The sequence below is a fragment of the Larus michahellis genome, chromosome 7 (assembly GCF_964199755.1).
Source record: "Larus michahellis chromosome 7, bLarMic1.1, whole genome shotgun sequence".
Taxonomy (NCBI): Eukaryota; Metazoa; Chordata; class Aves; order Charadriiformes; family Laridae; genus Larus; species Larus michahellis.
In genome coordinates this window covers 60,559,291-60,580,275 of record NC_133902.1, presented here as the reverse complement: position 1 = coordinate 60,580,275, position 20,985 = coordinate 60,559,291, and the positions used below count along the sequence as shown (strand labels likewise).

The following is a 20,985-nucleotide window of genomic DNA, read 5'->3' as shown; positions in this document are numbered from 1 at the left end:
TATCACTGAACATGTAGTTGAAAAAGTCGGGAGAGAGTTTCTCCTGTAACCAGCAGTGACTGCATCTCATCCCACAGGTATATTAATAATCTTTATTTTATATGGAAAAAATACAGTAGCTGTGCAAAAATAGAACTACAGGACAAGACTAATATAGGAATTTTAAACATATAAAAGAAACAGTAAACAATAAATAAGCTAAAGCATAACAATGCAAACTCAAAAAGAATTTGTAAAAAGGGGTACAGCTGTTCGCGATGGACAGAAAACACTGGCTACGAGCAAGACGTGGGAAGTGACGCACTGCGGAAAGACCACTCCAGCCGCACTGCGCTCACAGGAACGTCGCTACAGCTGGTCGTGTTCAGAATGGTCTTGCCCATATAAAAACTTACTTCCTCTGGAAAAAAACATCACAACTTCACCCTGCCATGCAACCGCACATACGCTGTTCCTCAAACTTTCATCTTCACGCCATCGATTTCTCAGGTTTCCCATAAAACCACTTCCTAAACGTTTCATTGCTGTACCTTTTTCATGAATAAAGAATAAATCATTTTGCTTTAAGATAGCACCCAAAGGTGATTAGATAAACTATATAAAGTGCGATTATTGTTAATATGCCATAATATTGTGTTCTTCAGTGCAATAACCAATATGGTCAAAGCCTTTCAATACACATGCAAATGTCACTGTTTATTTTACTTGATTTCTTCTAGTTACTAAAAATAGTTATATTTACATGTCAAAACACGGCCGCTTATAGCTTACTCATACACAAATTAATTATGCTTCCTAAATGTACATCAGGCAACCCAAATTAGATACTAGTAGAAAAGTGATAAAATACTATCTTTGATTTTAAAAAAAGCATACATATACAGATCTGGGTATTACGCAGCAGGTATCTTTCGTAACACTGTTTTTGAGTAAGCACTTAAGCATTATAGAGGCACAAGTATTACCGAAGTGGTGAGATGTAATAGATCCAAAAGCCCTACGTAAAAGGAAAGTCTTATTTAATGGTAAAATGTAGTGGAAAGGATTTCTCTGCTTGAGGTCCTACTTTGGTGGATTGCTGATCCTAATTGACTCTTTCTACGCAGATTTGCTATTCCAGTTACTGTCACTGTCCTGCGCTGGTAGGAACAGCCCGAAGTGGTTGTATCCCATTACGTACTGGCCAACAGCGACTACTTACCCAAACTCACAAGCAACCAGCCAAGTGGTATTTTGTACAGAAGTAATACCCTATGGTGTTATCAGCTAAGCTTTACAACCCTGTAAATATAGAAAATAATATTTATACATTCGATTCAATGAAGGATCGCTTTGGTTTTGCAGATGTTACGTGACTGAGGTGGCCTTCCTTACTGCTGTGAGGCGGCAGTTTTGACACAGCATCGGGGTATAAGTGCGGCGCTTGTTTAGGTGCTCTGCTGTCTTGACAGGGGGCAGATATTTGGCACTTAAACTCCTCGCGTTCTTTAGCCTGCATACCATTCTCCTTGCTATCTCCTGCGGCAGCACCAGTAGAGGAAATTTTATTTTGGTAGTGTTTGGCTGAGAACTGCTCAAAATTTGAGGGCTGACTGCCCCCAGAAGCAACATTTGCTGGTAGTCCATCCGATGCCTGAGAGTGCCAAGTGCGACTGGACTGAGTATTTTGCTGCTGAAACCTTGCAGTCTTATCCATGATTCCCATAAACGGGGTGTTGCGAGGTCTATGTTCAGCGATGGTACCCTGAACTTGATTAATGTTATTCTCCTTGAGTCGAACGTCCGGGCCTGGCGCCTTAACGCTGTCTGAAAAACTACTGGCTGCAGCTAAACTGCTGGTTGAGCCAGCAAGAACCATACTGCTGGATGGAGAACTGGAAGAGACACCACCGCTTACAGCACTTTGCTGCCTCGCTTCACTGAAATTCATTTGAGTAGGGGCTGTCAACCTGTCAGCAGTTTTAGACTTGCTTGCAAAAGAATGAGAAGGGATATTCTCATTATGCTGCGAATGGGAACAATGGCTGGACACAAACTTCTCATTGTACAGTTCAGAACCGGGATCTGTGGAACCGCTTCCGGATGATAATGTGCTTGTCCCATCCAAATGCTGAATTTTAGAGTGCCGGACTGGCAAGGGACTTTGGGGAAGATGCTGAAGGGACGGCTGTGTCTTTGTGTTACATTGACCGCTTCCCATTTTTGATCCAGGCTGGCCGGAGCTCAGGTGCTGGTTAGTTTTTACAATCTGTGCCTGCTTTGTCGGCTGCATGATCAAGCCTGGCTCTCTCAGGTATTTATTGCCTGCTCTGCTTTGAGGGGACGCAGACCTGGCTTTCTGCTGAACGTCTTGAAGGGTCCTGCTGTGGGATGAAGCCGGTAAGGAATGCTGCAGCCTTTGTGGAGAGGAAACAGATTCATCAGGGTGTGGCAGTTCATCCTCCCTGTCTTTAAGATTAAAATTATCATTCACGCCTTGTAAAACGCCCTCTTCCTCATTATCGGAGTTGTTAATTTGCTGTAGTAGCTGTGGAGACTGATGCTTCTGTTGCTGTGTTCTCTGGAACTGTTTGCATTCCTCTTCCACCCGAGACAGGAGACGTTTTATCTCTTGATTGCCAGGACACAATTGTGTGGCTTCACGTAAGTCAGCAAGAGCAGCAAGTAGCTTTCTGTTTACGAAAAAGAAAAAAAAACGTAAACTTAAAAACCTGGGGCAAATCTGAGTCTCGGCACTGCCTTCTACTAATCCACCTCCACCACTTCCAAAGAAATTCTCTGATTTGTCATCTCCTGCTGCAGCTGGTGACAACATAAGAATTGGGTGTTCTCCAACCCAGGAAATTCTCTCCTACAGTGAAGGTGCAGACCCGGCCCTGAGCTCCTCCCCTTTTTGAGGAAGCTTTTTCAGGAAGGCGCCAGAAGTCTGCTGATAACACTGGGAACTGACGCTTTGTCTCGAGCCCCTTCCTTACTGTTATCTTCAGAGTAGGAAACTTGCTGATCTCTGCTTCACGGCCATTTATGGTTCTGCTTGGACAAGACACCTCTCCCTACACTTCAACTATACCACTATAGTTTGGTATTTTTCCAGCTTAAAAAGGTGGTTCCTCCTCTCTGCCCTGGGTTTTATCTTGAACCGCTAATGATTCAACATATCCCGTCCTATCCCCGCCCAGTCATTCTTGGCAATAAATAACTCAGCGCTGGAGTTTGGTGGCACGTTGCTGACAACATTCTGCCGAGTCACGTGGAGCAGCAGTCCCATTCACTCTTGCACTTAAAATAATCCCTCTTCATATCAAGTTGTTACTTTCTGGACTACCTAATAATTACCTAAATGAGTATTCAATACCGCTTTTTCGGGTTGGTTGGCTTTAGCTGATACAGAGACCTAATGCAGACGGAAAGTGCACATGGAAAATAACTTTTTCTTTGCAAATTCCAAACGCAGCTATCGGAAAAGAAAAAGCGTTATTGAAAGCGTTAGGAGGTTAGAAAAAAACCTGTGCAGGCAGATGCACAGAACGGAAGGATACCTGCTGTTCCTCTTGGCTCTTGCTCTAGCATAATAGGCTTCGTAAGAGCTGGGTTTCAGATCCAATGCTTTGGTAGCAAACTCTTCAGCCATACCAAAGTCCTAACAATTTAAACAAATGTATTAGTTATACTCAATGTATAACTGCGCTTTCTTCATGGTACTGTTCCAAAAGTGCAGACAGCTTATGCAGTACTGACAGTCACCTTTATCAGTTAGCAAGAGCAGGTATTTTCTGAAAGACTGAGCCAGACCGCATCTCGCAGAGCCTGCGGGTTTAACAGGATAAATGACCGCGCCAGAGAGCAAGGCTTTAGAAGTGTTTTGAATAAAGGCTAGTTAAAGAGCTAGGAAGTTAGAGAAAAACAAGAAAAAAAATCAGGGACTGGGCTGGACTAGTCCAGTGCTTTCTTTGATAAGGTATGTGAAATTTTTAGAGAACTGCGCTAGACATAACGTATTTGGTCGTCATTTAACAGGAACACAGAATAAGAGTTTAGTAAGTTGTTGGTTAAACCAAAGACTGGGATGAACAAAGCAGGACTGAAATGGGGACAAGGGTGGCTATGGGGAAGATGAAGGCAGAAGCAAATCTAATTTTTATAACAGCCGTGCACAGCACAGGGTTTCCATGATACTGAATTCTATCGAGCACAATGATACAGGAGGTTGGGAAGTACCGACAGCAATAAACCTGTCCTGAGATGCCGTGCAGGAGCAGAGCAACGATGAACTCGAGCTTTAGCTGTAAGGTGATGCACTTCAGGATTGGCAAAATGTACATGAGAGTGTATCAGTGAGACACAGCAGGAAACGCACACGCAGCAGCTGGTCACAGCCACTCTCTGCTGTTAGTTCGACGCCAGTGAAAAAGCCAGTCTCCTCTGGGAAGGTGTCAGGAGCAGCAGCTCCGGCACAGGAAGGGAAGGATTGGTTCTGTGGTGCCATGTAAAGTCCTGGACACCTCTGTTTAGAAATTCTTCAAATTGGAGCAGATGCCAAGAACAACCTGGATGACCAGGGAATTAAGAAGCTACTGTTTGAGAGGAGGGAACTGTGTGAAGTCCATTCAGAAAATCAGAAGGTTTTGCTGTGCCAGCCATTCAGGTTCCTACCAGCCATTTCATGCACCGGCGAGGGTACAAAGAAACAACCAGCACAGGCAACGCAGCCGCAGCAGCAGGGTATGCTGTACGGTAACAAAGGGTGGTGGCGGTGGCATTTTCCATTTAGTCTTTTAGAAGTACCACAGCCATCCAGCAGTTCGTCACTGCAAAATAACTGGACCACATAAGAACAGCTGTAATGGATCCCCCACGGCAGCACACCCTCATCTTATGAACCGTCCCCGCTTGCTGACACAACAAAGCCCAAAATCAGGATACAGAGAAAAGGATTCTAAAACAGCAAAAATAAACGTCCAAGTACAAACTCAGTAACGCAGCAGAACAGAAGTCCAAGATTCCCAATGTCAGAGAAGCAACAGATTAACAGCAAGAGCTTACGTTTGTTTTTCGTCGACATCGTGATAAATTTAGGTATAACGAAACTCTCAGCTCATTGAATGCTTTCATTTCTTCTCCAAATCCCTCCCTCGGAAACTTCCTCAAGGCATACTGATAGCGCTGTGCTGCTTCCTTCATCTTACCTTTCTACAAATTTAGGGAACAAGAGGTTCACGAACTCTTAATATTGCAATACTGTTGCAAAAAAGCACATTTATATTTGACATCTTCCAACAGGTCAAGTGGAAAACACAGAGACAGATTTTTTTAAAAAATAAATCTATACAGTATGAATTATACTTACACACAGACACAATGAGAGAACTTGCATGTTAACTGGAGTTTATGTTGTTTCTAAACTCGCACCTATTTCACTAGGATATTTGCATTAATACGTACCACTTGTACCAGAAGAATTCATGTATGTACAATTAATGCATGACACAATTCGTTATTTCTTTCTTTCTTATTTTTTTTTTTTTAAACAGAGCAGTCAAATATCTGATGATGTAGTTGGTTAAAAGTCTAACGCCTAGATGCTTCCAGCAGAGCACTTCCTCAGTCAGGAGCAGTGTGTCACAAGTCAGGAGGGGACACCGCAGGACAAGCTCTGGCAACGAGGGGGCCGGACAGGAGAAGGTCACGCAGCCCAGACCCGCAGCCCAGCCCCCCCGGAGCCGCCCGGTGTCTCGGCCACCAGCAGTCGGGTGACCAGGTGGGTGAGGCTGGAGTAGCCAGAGGTCACTCTGCTTCTGCTGACACGAGTCAAGTATGAGAGTGACCCGTCCCTCAGGACTACCTGAACGATCCACCCTTGCACTGGAAATGCTCAGACTCTCCAGGAGATGCTTGGAGAACATCTCCATAATAAACTGAAGATTTGAGACAGTCTTGCTAAAAACACTGAAATCCTGGTATGAGAAGAAAAGCAAATATTTAGTTTGCAGACGAAGAAATTTTTCTCTTCACGGATATTTTACCAGTTAATTTATTTTCATAAACATTGGGGTTTTTTATTATTTAATTCATCTTAGCACTCAAAGCGGTCAAAATTTACTGTTGAAACTAGCAAGGAAAATATTTAAGGTTTATCTTACTTTATTCAGCTGGAGAGCTGAGAAGCGGTTAACTGCATACTACGAGCACGCTCAAGTACGAGTCACTCTGCGCCAGCAGTGAGTCGCACCCAGGGCACCGCTGGAGAGCGTGAGGCCACAGAGGCTCCCGGGCTGACGCGGCTGCCTTTGTACATCACAGCTGTTACCCTCTAGCTTGAAAGGTGTCCCGTGCTCAAAGGCACCTGCTTGCATGTAAAGCTCTAAACCTATCTCAGGATCAATAAACTTGATAAATTCATGAGATTCCAATGCAGAATTTGGGAGAACTTAAGCGGGTCCACCCTGATTCAGGACGGCAAAGCCTCCAGGGCCTCTCCTCTGTACTGTGCAAAGCCATTTGATATAGAACAAAGATCAGAAATAAGGTGGCAGGTATTTGAGGGGCCTTATAAAAAAAACCCTAGAAAAGAAGTCTTGTAGCTAGAACAGACTTCGAAAGATGCTCATAAAAACCATTCGGCACTGTGCTGGGCTGGTGAAATAACACAGATGTACCACACAGTTTAAAAAACAGTCTCTCTTCTGAGCAATATATCACCACTACTAAAAAGAGTGTATCAAAAGAGCTGTCACTTTCCCCGTTATATATTTAAATAGCACACAAAAGAACATTATCCTGAAGGAAAGGATATGCCTAAGTGTCACTTACTTCAATAAGGCACTTTCAAACGAGCCCCTTACATTCTCAGTTGCTCTTAAGAAGCAACTGACTGCTCCAAATGATCACTGAGCGACTTGCTCAAGAGAAACGAGATGTACTTAACCGTCTTTAAATTTTTATTTATTTATTTTACACAGGAGTTCTCCATGATTCTTTCCCTCCCAGGGATCTCCAGATTTCTTGGTCTCGTTCCCAAGGTGAGATGTGCAAGTACACATCTTGTTTGAACAGAAAAGGAGGTATGAAGGACTTTTCAGACAGAAGTCCAATTACAATATTCTGCTATCAGAAAAAATAAAAATCTACCTACTTTGTACAGTATATTTCCTTCTTCCATCAGTTTCTGCAGCAGAATAAGGAGAATATCGGGTTTTGAAGTGGCCATTGCCCATGCTGCATTTCCTGCAAGTTAAATTTTAAGGATGTCTGACAAAAGGGAAGACAGTGTGTTTCTGATATCTACTCACACGAGAAAGCCTAATTCTCTCTCAGTAGATATTCCACCTGCGTGGAACTACTATTATTATCATTATTATTATCATCATCATCATCATGTGCACATATATTTAAAACACGTATATCCCTGCTGCCCCAAATAGATAACAGCCAGATATTAAATGGTCCAATTCATTTCGCCCCTGGTCTAAAGCCAGAACAGGACAGTATGAAAGTCATGTTAAAGTTCAGGCCTAAGCAAGAATCTGCATGTAATCATACTTGGCACCCAAATAAGAATAAATGATGACTTAAAGGTACTACAGATTCAATAATTATCACGTACACATCTGCACCATCTACTTGCCTACTGATTGGACATATATTTTTTGCTTACCCTTTGCAAAAATGTATGATTCTATAACTTATTAAAAGAATGTTATTTAACGTAAAACTTCTTAAACTAAATTGTTAATAGTCTCAGAATTAAGTACCACTAAGAGTGTAATCATCATTTTTTTGTTTATCATGATATACCATGTAAAGACTGACTCCCCCGACCTCCTCAACATACATCAAAGAAAAGAACAGAATAAAATCACTTGCATTCACTCACTTCTGAAGCGAGTCTTGAGTGTTTAAGAGACTGGATTTCTCCTGAGCGGGCACCTGCAAACCATACAACCTGCAAAACCCCAGTGTGCGGGTTCCAAGATTTATTTATTTAACGTGCTGTACAGAAATGACAGCAGTTCCAGCAGAGCAGATGCTCGGTTGTTTCTCTGAGCACAGGACAGCTGTACTCACCTAGCTTCGCTCCTTTTCTCAGCAGCGTAACCACTACTGACGTATTGCGACACCCAATAGCTCTGTCCAGTGGCCGCATGCCGCTGTGGTCAACATGCTCGATCATCGCTCCTTTCTCTACCAAATACTGCACCTGCGAAAAGAAACAAGACAAGCCTTGTAATGTTATTTTTGGTAGGAGTCAAACATCTAAGCTACCATCTAATCGTCCTCAAGGTGCACAGAGTACGTGCTCCAGAGTATGCTAACGCCACTGGAAATCCATTGAACTGAACCCACTGAAGACAAAGAGCATGGGAACACTATCAAACTGCTCCGAAGCACTGCAGGTGAGGAATTAAAAAAAAAAAATATAAAAAAACCCAAATCCCCACCTAAATTCCTGGATGTAGCTGTGCCGGAAAAACACTAAGACCAACACATTATGCTTGTTGTCCGATTTGTTCACGTTCTGCAGGCCAGTACACAGCACAGCAACGCGGCGTAAGGGCAGCACGCTCAGATGAAGAGCTGCAGCACAGACCCCCTGCTCTGTGACACTGCAGCCAGGAGCCCCACGTGCAGTAATGAGGAACTGCTGTTTTGAAACAGGACATTGTATACGCAAACTCTAGAAATAAAGATGCCAGCGAGTTTGAGAGGCTGCACATGCTATTCCTTCTGGTTCCCTGGTGAACTCTTGGATCTCTTTACAGAGCATTCTTCCATGCAGTTTGTGGAAATCACAGTTCTATGTGGTCAGGCTTCTGAATCGTGCTTAATTACTGGGTTTTGAACCACGAGAACAAAAATATACAATCACTTCAAAAATCTATATAGATATATCTCGATATAGATATATCAAAAATAAAGATATAGAGGATTCTAAACCACAGACTTTAAAATTGTTATATACTTCTGATCTCAGTTACAGGCATGGTCCATTTCAGATTCAGAAAACCTTCACCTAAAATGCCTTAAATTCTTGCATTGTAACATCTATTATAGAGGGAGAAGGCAAATATGTGAGAAAGGTACAGGACTGAAAAAGGAACTTCATCTCTCCTATATCTGAAATGACTTGTGGAACAAGCTGAGAAAAACAGAATTTGCACCTCGGGCCTTGTATCTCCACGCTGACAGAACTGGATGGTAACACTGAGAAGCGCTCAGTGCCATCCTCAAAAGATGAAAAGCGTAAGGACTTCTAACAGTTCTCTCCCTGTCATGCAAAGCCTGTAAGATACCTGTCAAAGACAACTAATGCTGCCTTATGAAGGAAAAGCAAAATCTTTCTGTGTTTCACTTATTCCGGCAATACTGTTCTTCTTCCAACATCTCTCACTTGGGGTCTCTGCTCCACCAAGGCACACAACTCACTGGGACCCTGCCAGGTCCTCAACAGGTTTGCAGAGGCTGAAAAACGGTATTTTCCTTTCATCCCCCACGGGATATTTTTTTTATTCCAGTTCATCCAACACAGACATTTTAAATGCGACTTTTTATTGAGATTTAAAGCACTGACGCTGAAGTACAAGACCATGCTGTAACACATAACAGCATAATGCTGGACTTCTATCCCAGCTACCTTCATACTAAAACCTTATGGAGAAAACACTTTTCTGAGTAAACACTTGCACTGCAGCCAAGAAGCCGGCAGTGTAAGCATCTTGTCTACTTCCTCAAACTTCCTTTCTGTTTTGGTTGGCAGTATTTTCTCTAAGCTTTGTTTTGTATTATGAAAATTGAATACATGCTTCGTTTTTCTACTGTTAGAACTGTAACTGTTATACTTACAATATCAGCATCTCCATAAAAAGCTGCCAGGTCTAGGGGTGTCCGTCCATTTTTGTCTGTCTGATCAGTTGTTGCGCCTTTCTCAACCAAATACTGAACCACTTCCCTGTGGCCTTTTAGACATGCCCAGCTCAAAGCTGTCAGACCTTCTTTGTCCAGAGATGAAATAGTTGCACCTGTAAAATGAAAATTAACCAGGTTATGAAGATGTTCTGTTTAATAAGCAGAATTACCTAACTCACACAGATGCAGTCTCTGCTACAGCTGTGCAGCCTTCAAACACTATTTATTTTCTACCTTCAGAAAGCAGAAATTCCACCGTGCTCAAATGTCCTTCACAAGAAGCCACCATCAGTGGAGTTCGGCCTTGCTTGTCGCTTAAATTCACATCAGACCCATGCTCCACTAGAAGTTTAGCAATCTGAAATAGAAAATGGGAATTCAAAAGTAAATGGGCAGAGTTAAATTTTAGCCATAATAGCACGAACTTTTAAAGGAGGGGATTAAGGTGTTATTTATAGCGATCACTGAGAAATCCTGCGCAACTCAAGCCTTAACTGTTTGCAGTTCAGGGCCTTCTCCTGACCACAGTGACCAGTGTCAGAAGCAGTATAAAAGATCTGAAACTGCCTCTCTAGTTGGTCTAGGAAATAAAATGCTTTAACTCCCATGTATTATTTTTCAGGTGTATTGTAGTTAAGGTTGTCATGCAGCTGATGTACTCTCGAATCCTTTGTATCACTTTAAATACCTTTAAAAGTGGGCTGCTGAACACATCCCTTTGAAGCTGATGCAAATGCATATTAGAAAATTTACAGGAATTTATTAGAGGACTAGAGAGGGGAGGAATCAAGGAGTGCTTCCCAAAGGAACCCACTGAATTTGTGAAGATGTGCCAGACCTGCCAGTGCCCCTGCCGTACAGCACACAGGAGCGGTGGAATCCCCCTCCTGTTCGCTCGTGTCACAGCTGCCCCGTGGTCAAGAAGCAATTCACAGACTTCCAGTTTTCCTCTTCCTGCAGCAGCTGTCAGGGCTAAAGAAAGCATTTTCATTATCATCATCTCTGCTGTTTCACCACATGTTTTGACACACGCGCATTACGTGTCTCCAGTTTTTTTTCAACTCAGCCACTCCGTAAGATTTTCATAACTATTTTCAGACGCAAATGAATTAGTCAAAATCAGGTTAAGTCAATAAGCCACAGACATTCTCTGGTAAATTAAAAGAAGATTCTCAAAGATAACAACTGTATCATGTGCATGGCTTTTAAGTTAAAAGGAATCTTTATGAAAATTTTTTATAAATCCACCAGCCTGAGGCAGTTCTAGTTCCTTTTTCATTAACCATTTTTTTTGATGAGAAGAAAACTTGATCTCTTTCCATCAGGCCCTTCCCAAAGGTGAGGACAATAACAGTTCTGGGATTCAGCAAAGGGCTTTAGAGCTCAAGTTTCAGGAAGTTCTGTTTACTCGACCCCTCGCAGTGATGTGTTACCAAACATCAGATATTTAGATCTCTGCAGCAAGCCTGTATCTTGGACAATTTACCTTCATTCTGCACTAGTTAAAATTGCTTTCCCTGTTTTTCACCGTGAAGAACACAGCAGGTTATCAATCAGTAGTTCCAATTCCTGTCTGTTAACCCTGGCTCCAGACTTCTGGGCGTTGCTGCACATTCCCAGTACACAAGTGACATCAGCATTCTAGTTCACCTTAAACATATTTTTTGGAACTGAACAGTGTACGTATTCAAGAGCAAGTGCTCCTGACCTCTAAAATGCAGTAACCCTGCAACTTGTAGGCAGACAGACAGACAGACACTAGCACCAGAGTGACCGTTCCCCCATGTGCCACGGCCGCGCACACTCTGCATCCCTGGGGTCGGGGCAGCCCAGCGGCCCCCAACGTGTCCGCAGAGTGTGACAAGACCACCAGTGACACGATCTTCATTTTAGACACCTGTAAGATACTAAATACTGCACATCTGTATTCACAATATACGGCTTATGAGAAAGCAGGTAATTTCGGCCCTAATACTTTGTGACTCGACTCAGTACCGTAACACTGAAGCGCTGCTGTAAGGCTGTACATTTAAACAACTTGCCACCTTCTCCGACAGCTTATTGCACTCCCTGCTTTTCACTGTGGTGCTCATTGAAGCTTGAAAATAAAATATTCTCCCCATCAAGATTTTTTCCCCTCTTCCATTTCACTCCCATCAACTTACTGTGTTTTAAATGGAGCTTGAAATTAAAATAGGTTTTTTTCTTGTTTGTGTTGAAGCGTCACCAGTACCGTTAACACTGTTTAGAAAATGGGTTCATGTGCTAGCTTCTGCAGGACCCAGCAAAAAACTCGACCCTCCATTTTCTAAGTCCCAATACCATCTATTTTCCAATAAGAAGCAGGTCAAATTGTGAATTTCTTGTTACTCATTTTTTTAAAGCATTTTCAAACATGATAAAGTAGAATTTTTTAAAATGCCAATGGATGCTGAAAATAAATGAAATTACAAGCACTGCAGGAAGTAGGAAATTCATTATGTTTTTAACAACAACATCTCACCCATTCACTCTTCACTCACTGACACCTCGTTATGTTACAGTTACAGCAACTGCTTAGATCTGAACAACTGGAAAGAAACTGCTGTAGATATCAACATTAAAGGCAAAACAAACTATTTGTTCAAAAACTTCACATTTTTTCTTCTTTCAGTACCAGCATTTTAGCTCATGGTGTAACTAACATTACAATATAACAATATAACCCCCCACCCCACCCCCCTGATCCAGCTCTAAGAAGACTAAGCAAGTCCTCCTGTTATCTTAAACAACATCAGGACTAAACACTGCTCAGGAATTCCAACTATTCTGCTCAAAAGGATCACCTCTGACCTGCCTAACCGTACTCTGCAAAAGTTGAGAGCAGCCAAAAGGATGCTATTTTCTATCACTTTTACTAGACACTAAGTAATGCTCTAAATTAGCTGTATAGAAGATATGAGGCTGGAAAAACATCTCGGAGATGTCTTCAACCTAAGATCGTCTTTTCCAACTGAGACACAGCAATGTGGATTTTGAAAAGGGTAAAACTAAGGCAATTCAGAAAACAGGCTTAAAAGTCTCCCACCCCGACATGTGTTACGTGGCTTTTTTATCTGCTATTTAACTTGCTTCGAACCTGTACTTCATAGAGACATGGCCTTCAGCTACGTTAATGTGATAAAACAGTAGGAATGGCAATGATGATCTCTAGCCGTCTTTCCCTCTAAAAGACTCCCAACATAAAATGCTACTGAAACAGCCTCCACAATGAGCAGAACCAACTTCGGATTCAGGTAGAAAACATCAGAAACAAGCTGCTCCTGAACGTGTTTCTGTATGAAAAGGAATGACCTTTCAGGTTGTTCTATGCTGTTTCAAGGTAGGATGGATCTTCCCTTTTGAAAACAGGCACTCACCGAACACCCTGCTCCTCACTCCACCTGCCTCGCACTTCTAAGCTGTATCACCGTCCACCTCCGAATCATGGTCCCGTTTACAAAACGGAAGGCAAAGAATCATGCGGCACAATGCACATCTGAGTCCACCAAACACCCCCAAAACTGTGAGGATGCCAGCAGCATATAAAGTACCATCCTCTCCACATGCGTTTTTTACATTCAATAACTGAAGAACAGTATTTGATGTAATGCTAATGCTGTGGCTCTCTTGACTCACTCTACATGTTTTTCTTGTCCCAAACTTACTACTCTATCTCAGAGAGCACTAAAGTGCCCCAAGGAGCTGGACCTTCTCCTTCATCACAAGTCAGCACTGCACAAGGAAGCACGCACTCCATGAGTAAATATTCCCAATACGTTAAGCAAGAATTTCAATACAAAATGCTGACAATAAAATAGTAAAGGAAAATTAATTTAGAAACAGATGTATGTTTCTTTGAATTAAAAGGATTTGCAACAAGAGTTTTGTATACATATAGGAACAAAGATTATTTACTTCTCCGGTATGTGAAGAGGCTACTGATAATCATTAAAAGAGACTGTTTTCCCACCTGCTTGCACCATCTCAGCTGTTTACATGAAACAGAGATGCTACTCATATGGTACAACAGGAGAACTTTCAGCGGCAGGCTGCACAGTCTACAGTCTGTGTTTAAAAAAGTACTTGGCATTTCCCATACACACAAAGGCATGTCTTTTTCATCCCTTGCCTAATTAGAACAAATGAGGCAATTGCCTAGCATTTTCTGCAAACAAATGGGATTTAAAAAAAAAACAAAAAAGACGTTCTCAAACAGATAATCCTATGAAATTCTACACTGAAGCTTGGAGCACTACATTTCCACAGCCAATTTTCAATTTAATTAGAAAGTCAGTAATTTCCGTTAATTTTAATATAAAATAACTATTCTTTTCAATACATGAGATAAGTAGATTTAATAAGTTAAAAACTCTACAATTATAAACTTCATTTTATTATTAAAACTGGTATTTTCCCGTGACTATTATCACATAAAATTAAATTGAAAAAATCAAAATTAAAAACCCTTTACTTCTTAAATGAGCAACTCTAATTAGGGAAAACATGAGAAAGGAAATACCTGTTTCTCCCCACAAGGCATCAGTGTCGTTGATGTCTATGTCATGGTCCTTTTCAATTGTCAAGATGTAACAAACCACCTGTCAGAAAGAGTTAGCGGAGACGTAGGGAGCCATAAAAACATCAGTTGGCACTCGCAAGACAGAGCAACAGGCAGAAGACTTTAAAAAGCAGGATTGCTTCTCTCTTGATGCATATGAATCAAACAAAATTAGTATTGTTCATAATCCACCCACGCAAGCTCAGTATGATTTTTAGTATGACTCGAAGATGACTGAATGTTATTAAAAGCAGTTAAAAAAAACCCCAGTGCCCTTCTGTTAATTGGTTCAGGGTTTTACATGATTATGATTTAATGAGCCCCTGTGTGACCTACATATGCCAGAATAATCAAGACAAACAATGTCGTCCCCCCGCTCCCCCCCAAAAAAAAGCATCCCAGTTCAGTGAGCAAATTCCATACTGCCTAAAACAAAGGGGGGAAAAAAGAGAATATTTGCATACATCTTGCAAAATGGCGATTCCTATGCTGTTCGTTTTACTTCGTTTATGTCTTAGCTGTTTTTCAAAATTTTTTCACAGAATGTTTTAAGCATACGCCGTTAAATGCTAATTTTTATAATTCAGATGAGTTAAAATTTAAGTTTTGCTGTGTTTTTATTTTATTAAGGAAATCTATATTTTGTAACCACAGGCTAGTAAAAGATTATTCAATTAAAACCTCTTCTAATGGCTATTTTCTAACGGAGGAGATGCCCACTGAGACTGCGGCAAGTGGGTAGGGGAGTAGAATCACACTAACAAAAGGTTTGGGTGCTACGGGAAAAAGCAAAGGATAAAGTAGAATTATGATTAATGTGATCTATTTTGCTGATATTCAGGAGTTGACTGCTTTCATTTAATCAGTGGATAGCAAACAAGAAGTTTTATGAGAGTGAAGGAAAGTTAATCATAGTTCAGAATCCTCAAATTTATACTGTGAGACAATGATGGCTCATATATCATATAATAAAATAACTGTAGGTAAACATTTCAATGTTTGAATCATGTAAACAACTTTCAAGATTAGAATTCTTGATCTTATGGCAATTAAAGAAATAATGGATTTAAAAGATGTAAATATTGAAATGGTTTTACTGAAGAGATTTTAAGTTTCCACTTTTGGCACATCACTTATAATACACACACAGGAAATTCCATCAGCCTAGTTTGATCTTTATTCAATTATCTTTACCTAACCATTACTTTTATAGCAAGGTTAAGATTTATTTTCCTAATGAACAAGACATAGTTGTATTACCTAAAGATGTAAAGCGTTTTTAGCATTTCTTATGTGTTTACCTTTAGTGTTCCTTTTACTGAATAATACTGTAATGCTGACAAACAATTCTTTTGTCATATACATGCATACAACCCCAAATTTCTGTTTTCAGTGATGGTAAGCTGAAGTAAGCTGAATTTTATAACTTGACATGCGCATCAGGTTAAAAAGTTAAGCACATGCAAGTATGTGCAATATACATTTTGTTATACTATGAAAAAAAAAAAACCCTCAACCTCAAGTAGAAACATACTAGGGTGGATCACTGATACAGAATATCACCATCACCATGAGAGATTTAGGACGACTTCCAAGAACAAAGAGGAAAAAGTAGACAGAAGATTACATACAAACAAATCCTGAAACAAAGAATATCACTGGATAATTAACGACAGTGTTTAAAACAGCTGCTAAGAATGCATACTACTTTAAATATCAGAAGTTTCAATAGTTCTGTTTCCCAAACCTCTTTTAAAAATAGCTGCCAGCACCGTTGTACAATTCTGATAAATTCAAACAGATCTGGAAATACGTGAACTATCAACCTACCTGGCAGTGTCCCATACTGGAAGCTGCTGTTAAAGCTTGTTGCAGTGCCTGGCTTTTTCTTAGTGAATTTTGTTCTTGGGAAGGAGTTAACCAAGCAACACTGAGCAAGTATTCAAGGATATCGCAATGCCCTCTCAATGCACTATGGACCAAAGCACACTGGCCTTTCTTGTCTACATAGTCAGCCTGAATTGGGGAAAAAAATAAACATTCAAAGTTAAAGAGTCTAGTGAAAGTCCATGGGGAGGAGAAGCTCATGAGGACTGCAAGAGAGCAAATGTCACTCCTATCTTCAACAAGGGCAAGAAGTAAGATCTGGGGAATTACAGACCAAACGGCCTCACCTTAGTTGCTGGGAAGGTGATGGGAAAACCTGGAAACCTTTTCCAAACACAGGAAGGACAAGAGGGTGACCAGGAGTAGTCAGCATGGATTTACCAAGGATAAATCATGCTTAACCGAGCTGACAGCCTTCTACAATGAGGCGACTGGTTTGGTGGGTGAGGGGAGAGCTGTGGATGTTGTCTACCTCGACTTCAGTAAGGCTTCTGACACTGTCTGCCATCACACAGTCAGGGACAAGCTGATGAAGTACAGGGGATAGATGTGCACGGTGAGGTGGACCCAAAACCGGACAAATGGATGGGCCAGAGGGTTGTGATCAGGGGCACATGGAAAATGCTTCATGGAAGTCTGCGTGGATGTTCTGGACTCCCCCGCTGCCCCACTCCAAGTCCGTACGTCTTATTTATATACTTGTGTACAACAACAGTTTTTATTAGGCCTTTGCATGATTTTCACAGCTGCAAACATTGCATCTTTGTGCCCCAGCTTACCTTTGCACCTTTTTTGCACAGCAGTGAAACGATGTTCATGTGGCCTGCAGCAGCTGCGTAACTAAGTGCTGTCATCCCATTTTCTGAAGTTCCATCAATAGCAGCTCCAAATTCTAGTAAAAGAGTGACCACTTCTTCATGGCCAAGGTGTGACTGAACACACAGCACTGGAGCGTTATTTAGTACTTCAGTCCTGTAATTCACATTTGCTCCTGCCAAGATCAGCAGCCGACTCACCTAAAATTTAATTTAAACAAAACAGTTTTTCCGTAATATTTGTCTGAATTTATTAAGAGACTTTGACATCTTGATTCAGGTACTCATACGTTAGTTCCTAATTCTGAAGCAGATTTTATTGGCTGACATTTACTTCATAACATATACAGCAACAGAAAGTTTAAAATCATCTGTTAGCCAACAGATTATTGTATTACTGAACTACACACTCCTAGTGAGCTTCCCCTGAAACTCACTACACTCTCACCACAGTTTCATCTGTGTGACTTGCTACTCTGCAGATTTACGTAACTGACCCCATTAACATAAAACCAGATTGCGTAAAAAGCACTCTCAAAAAATTATCAGAGCGTGTGTGTGTGTGTGTGTGTGCATGTACAGACAAATTTCCAATCAAAAGGCTAAAATTGCAAATTATCAACTTGGATTTCCCCATCCATAGTCCAGGGATTTGACTAATAGTGCAAAGTTCTGGCGTTTTACATCCTTTCACAGTATTTCCCCACTTAAAGTTCCCTGGATACTTCCCCATACAAGAAAACACGTCTGAAGTCTGCCCAGCAGATCAGGCGGAACATCCGACCCCCTCAAAATGCATCCACACGCTCACCTACGCTACAGAGCACCGCTACATCGGAATCGGGGTGAAACCCTTCTTTCCATCAAAGCCATCGAGGAAAACTGAACTGGACTTTATAAACAGCTTAAAGCAGTACATGAAAACTCATTACCAAGAAGTTCAGTTACAGATGCACAATGGTAGCTTTTTTCTTCTAAAGGGTTATGTTAGTTTCAACATTCACCAAGAGAGTTACAGCAACAGTGGCAGAGGAAGCACTGATGGTACCTGAATGCTTATTTTCTTACCTTCACATTGGGTGTATAGATGTTTCTCAGAGAGGCCAGGGCTGCGGACAGTCCATCAGTACTATAACCGATCCACAAGGCTTGGAGATGACTGGAAGAAATTCCAGTCCTTTTACTCAGACCCTAACAAAAATGATATAACAGGAAATCTCGCTATAGGATTAGAAATACTATTTATATCTATATCTCATCAGTATAAAGAGAAGTAACAATTTTGTTAGCACTACCAAGTATTTTGCATGAGCTTCTAACAAATTATTAAAGCAACTCAGAGGAGAATCTCTAAGACTCAGTCATATGAATAGATCCTAAAACCTATTAAGCAGTAAGCTTTACCTTAAAAATGTGAGCTTTAAGTATATGATGCCCAAGTTCCATAGTTTGTTGGCGGTTTAACTTTCCCTCTTGTCGAGAAAACATGAAAGCCAGTAGAGCATGTCCGCTCCTAGTAAAAAGGATTAAGAGAGAAGCGTTTATAACTATACTTCCCGTAAATATCCTAACACATCTGCACGCCTGTCATTATAGCTCAGCTTTCTTTGTCAGACTAGTGAAACATACCATTACATCTGAACAAAATTCTTTCCATAACGAAACAATGCAAAGAGAAAAAAGGCAAATTTCAAAGTTGAGTGTTTCAACTCCTAGCATTTCTCTGGTGCCACCTCACAAGAGCCCCTGCCAGAGCCATGGCAGCTTCGGACACCAAGGTGCGCACTGCTCCCTTTGGCCTTCCTTCACCTCAGAGTCAGGAACTGCAGGTGCCTCAGACGAAACCCCATCCTTTCAGAAGCAGAAGATCTGGATCGTCTTGAAATCTGATACAAAATGTGTATTTAGTAATTCTACATCTACATTAGTCAGTGGTTAGTGCTCCAGGAAAACAGTGGAAATGGCATAACCCTGAAAAAATAAGTTTATCATATACTACATATTAATTAGACTATATACTGGAACTGGACAATTAACCATATGGTAATTAGACTATTCATCTGGGGGATGAAGTTGGGGCAGGCTTCTTGCCCTGTCTTTGGAAGTTTCTGAACAGAACTTTTCCAAAATGGAAGGTTCGATTACGAGCAGCAGCACCCCAGCTCCAGAGGGAGCTGCAGCCACCCCAACACCGGCCGGGGCCAAGCGCGGCAGCCCTGGGCATCCAACCACTGAGCTGCTCTGGCAAACACACTTGAAAGCACAGACAAGTCCTGGGTTGGTGGTAATTTTAACTGTCAGCGTTATTTCTTCTTTTGTAAAAACAAAAAACCTAAAACCCTGAAGAATTTGAAAAAAATGGAAGATGCAGACTGCGACAACGTGCATGTATAACAACAGCTTCTTGTCTCCAATTTAGCTAATTCATGCTCTTTAAGTCAAAGGTGAGATGGAACAAACTGAAACAGTGTGCCATGAGGATGTAATTATAGAACGAAATGTCTTAATATTTTTATGTTTAAAAGAGCCCAAATGATCTGTTCTTTCTAATCCTGCACTCTAAATGGTACTCTGATTTCTCCATGAAGGTACCACAGTCAAACACAAATTTGCAAATTCTACAAAGTCAGTTATGCACTGTAACCTCTGATAATTCTGGTGAAGTCTACCGCCACACACATAAAAGTTTTCATTTTTGGAAAAAATTAGGCGTGCTTGCGTTTTAACATTACTCTTTCCTCTCACCAATTGTTGCAACCAATTATATAAAACATAACTGCAGTTATTTGAACATTATTTACTCGAGGTTTCATTTACCTTGGCTCGCATAAGAAGTCCGTATTTTCACCATCTGCTCTCCATATAAGCCATTCCCTGAAGGAAGGATGGCAGAACATACGTGTTTTGTCGCGCCTTTTAATCAGAAAACACGAAAGGGCTTCCATCCTTTGGCTGAAGTCTTCCCATTGCTGTTCACCATTTATGTGGCCAGCATTAACAGCCTGGAAAATCTGGTCATCCGTCATGGGGTGGAGGGACGCCAGCGCCACATTTAATATTGGCAGGGCTCGCTCAAAAGCAGAGTTTGTCATGAACTTCATATTGCACTGAAGTAAGTACAGTTCTGATAGAGACACTGGAACAACCTTGTAGCTTGCACTTTTGATTACTAAGTGACCTTTTTGGAAAAGATCCAGAGTGAGTTTCAAATAGAGATAAGATCCCAGGCTTCTCATGATCAGGTGGTTACTCACTTTCCCAATAATAGCTGCATCAGCTTTTCCATTTAAAGATATGTTGTTTATAATTTCCTGGCTGTTATTAATTCTGTACTGAATATAAGCATTCAAGTCATCATGAATTTCTTTGTTGTCTGGAAAATCGTCCAGGGATATTGCGATGAAGGGCAGTGAACTTACTACTTCCTGTGAGGGGGAGAGGGGAAAAAAAAGAAAGAAAAACCCAAAACACACAGGCATTACAGTATGCCAGCACTGAAAACCCAACAATGCATCTCTGCTATATTGCTCTTCTGTAATGAGTACCAGACAGATTGAGAAGAAATTCAGTATCTCTGCGATGGCTTTGCAAATATCGTCCCCTGATAACAGGTAGAACAATATTTCTACATTTCATCATTTTTCATAGGAAGGTCTCAAATATTTTACTGACCAAGCTCAGCAAGGCAACTGAAGGGGATGAGCTATAGAAACGATCACTTCAAAATTAAGGGAACAGGAAACAGCTACCAGAATTGGACCCTAAGACAGGCCAGGGGAAGGTAGAAGGAATGATTTATTA

At 41.2% G+C, this 20,985-nt stretch overlaps 1 protein-coding gene across 4 annotated transcripts in view; it reads right to left on the bottom strand.

Moving 5' to 3' along the window:
* Window positions 1-69: 69 nt before the first annotated feature.
* Window positions 70-20,985, bottom strand: part of TANC1 (tetratricopeptide repeat, ankyrin repeat and coiled-coil containing 1) — an 82,227-nt gene continuing 61,311 nt past the window's right edge. For 3 of the 4 annotated variants that reach the window (XM_074595042.1, XM_074595041.1, XM_074595044.1), the window contains 14 exons: window positions 20,002-20,609; window positions 18,589-18,697; window positions 18,253-18,375; window positions 17,149-17,385; window positions 16,313-16,498; window positions 14,444-14,522; window positions 10,742-10,875; window positions 10,138-10,261; window positions 9,841-10,016; window positions 8,065-8,197; window positions 7,133-7,224; window positions 5,044-5,190; window positions 3,540-3,640; window positions 70-2,672 (listed from right to left, as the gene is read on the bottom strand). In XM_074595042.1, the coding sequence (XP_074451143.1) occupies window positions 1,304-2,672; window positions 3,540-3,640; window positions 5,044-5,190; window positions 7,133-7,224; window positions 8,065-8,197; window positions 9,841-10,016; window positions 10,138-10,261; window positions 10,742-10,875; window positions 14,444-14,522; window positions 16,313-16,498; window positions 17,149-17,385; window positions 18,253-18,375; window positions 18,589-18,697; window positions 20,002-20,609 (3,618 nt within the window). In that variant the 3' untranslated portion in view covers window positions 70-1,303. The remainder of the gene's footprint in view (window positions 2,673-3,539; window positions 3,641-5,043; window positions 5,191-7,132; window positions 7,225-8,064; window positions 8,198-9,840; window positions 10,017-10,137; window positions 10,262-10,741; window positions 10,876-14,443; window positions 14,523-16,312; window positions 16,499-17,148; window positions 17,386-18,252; window positions 18,376-18,588; window positions 18,698-20,001; window positions 20,610-20,985) is intronic. The other variant, XM_074595043.1, reaches the window with a different exon arrangement.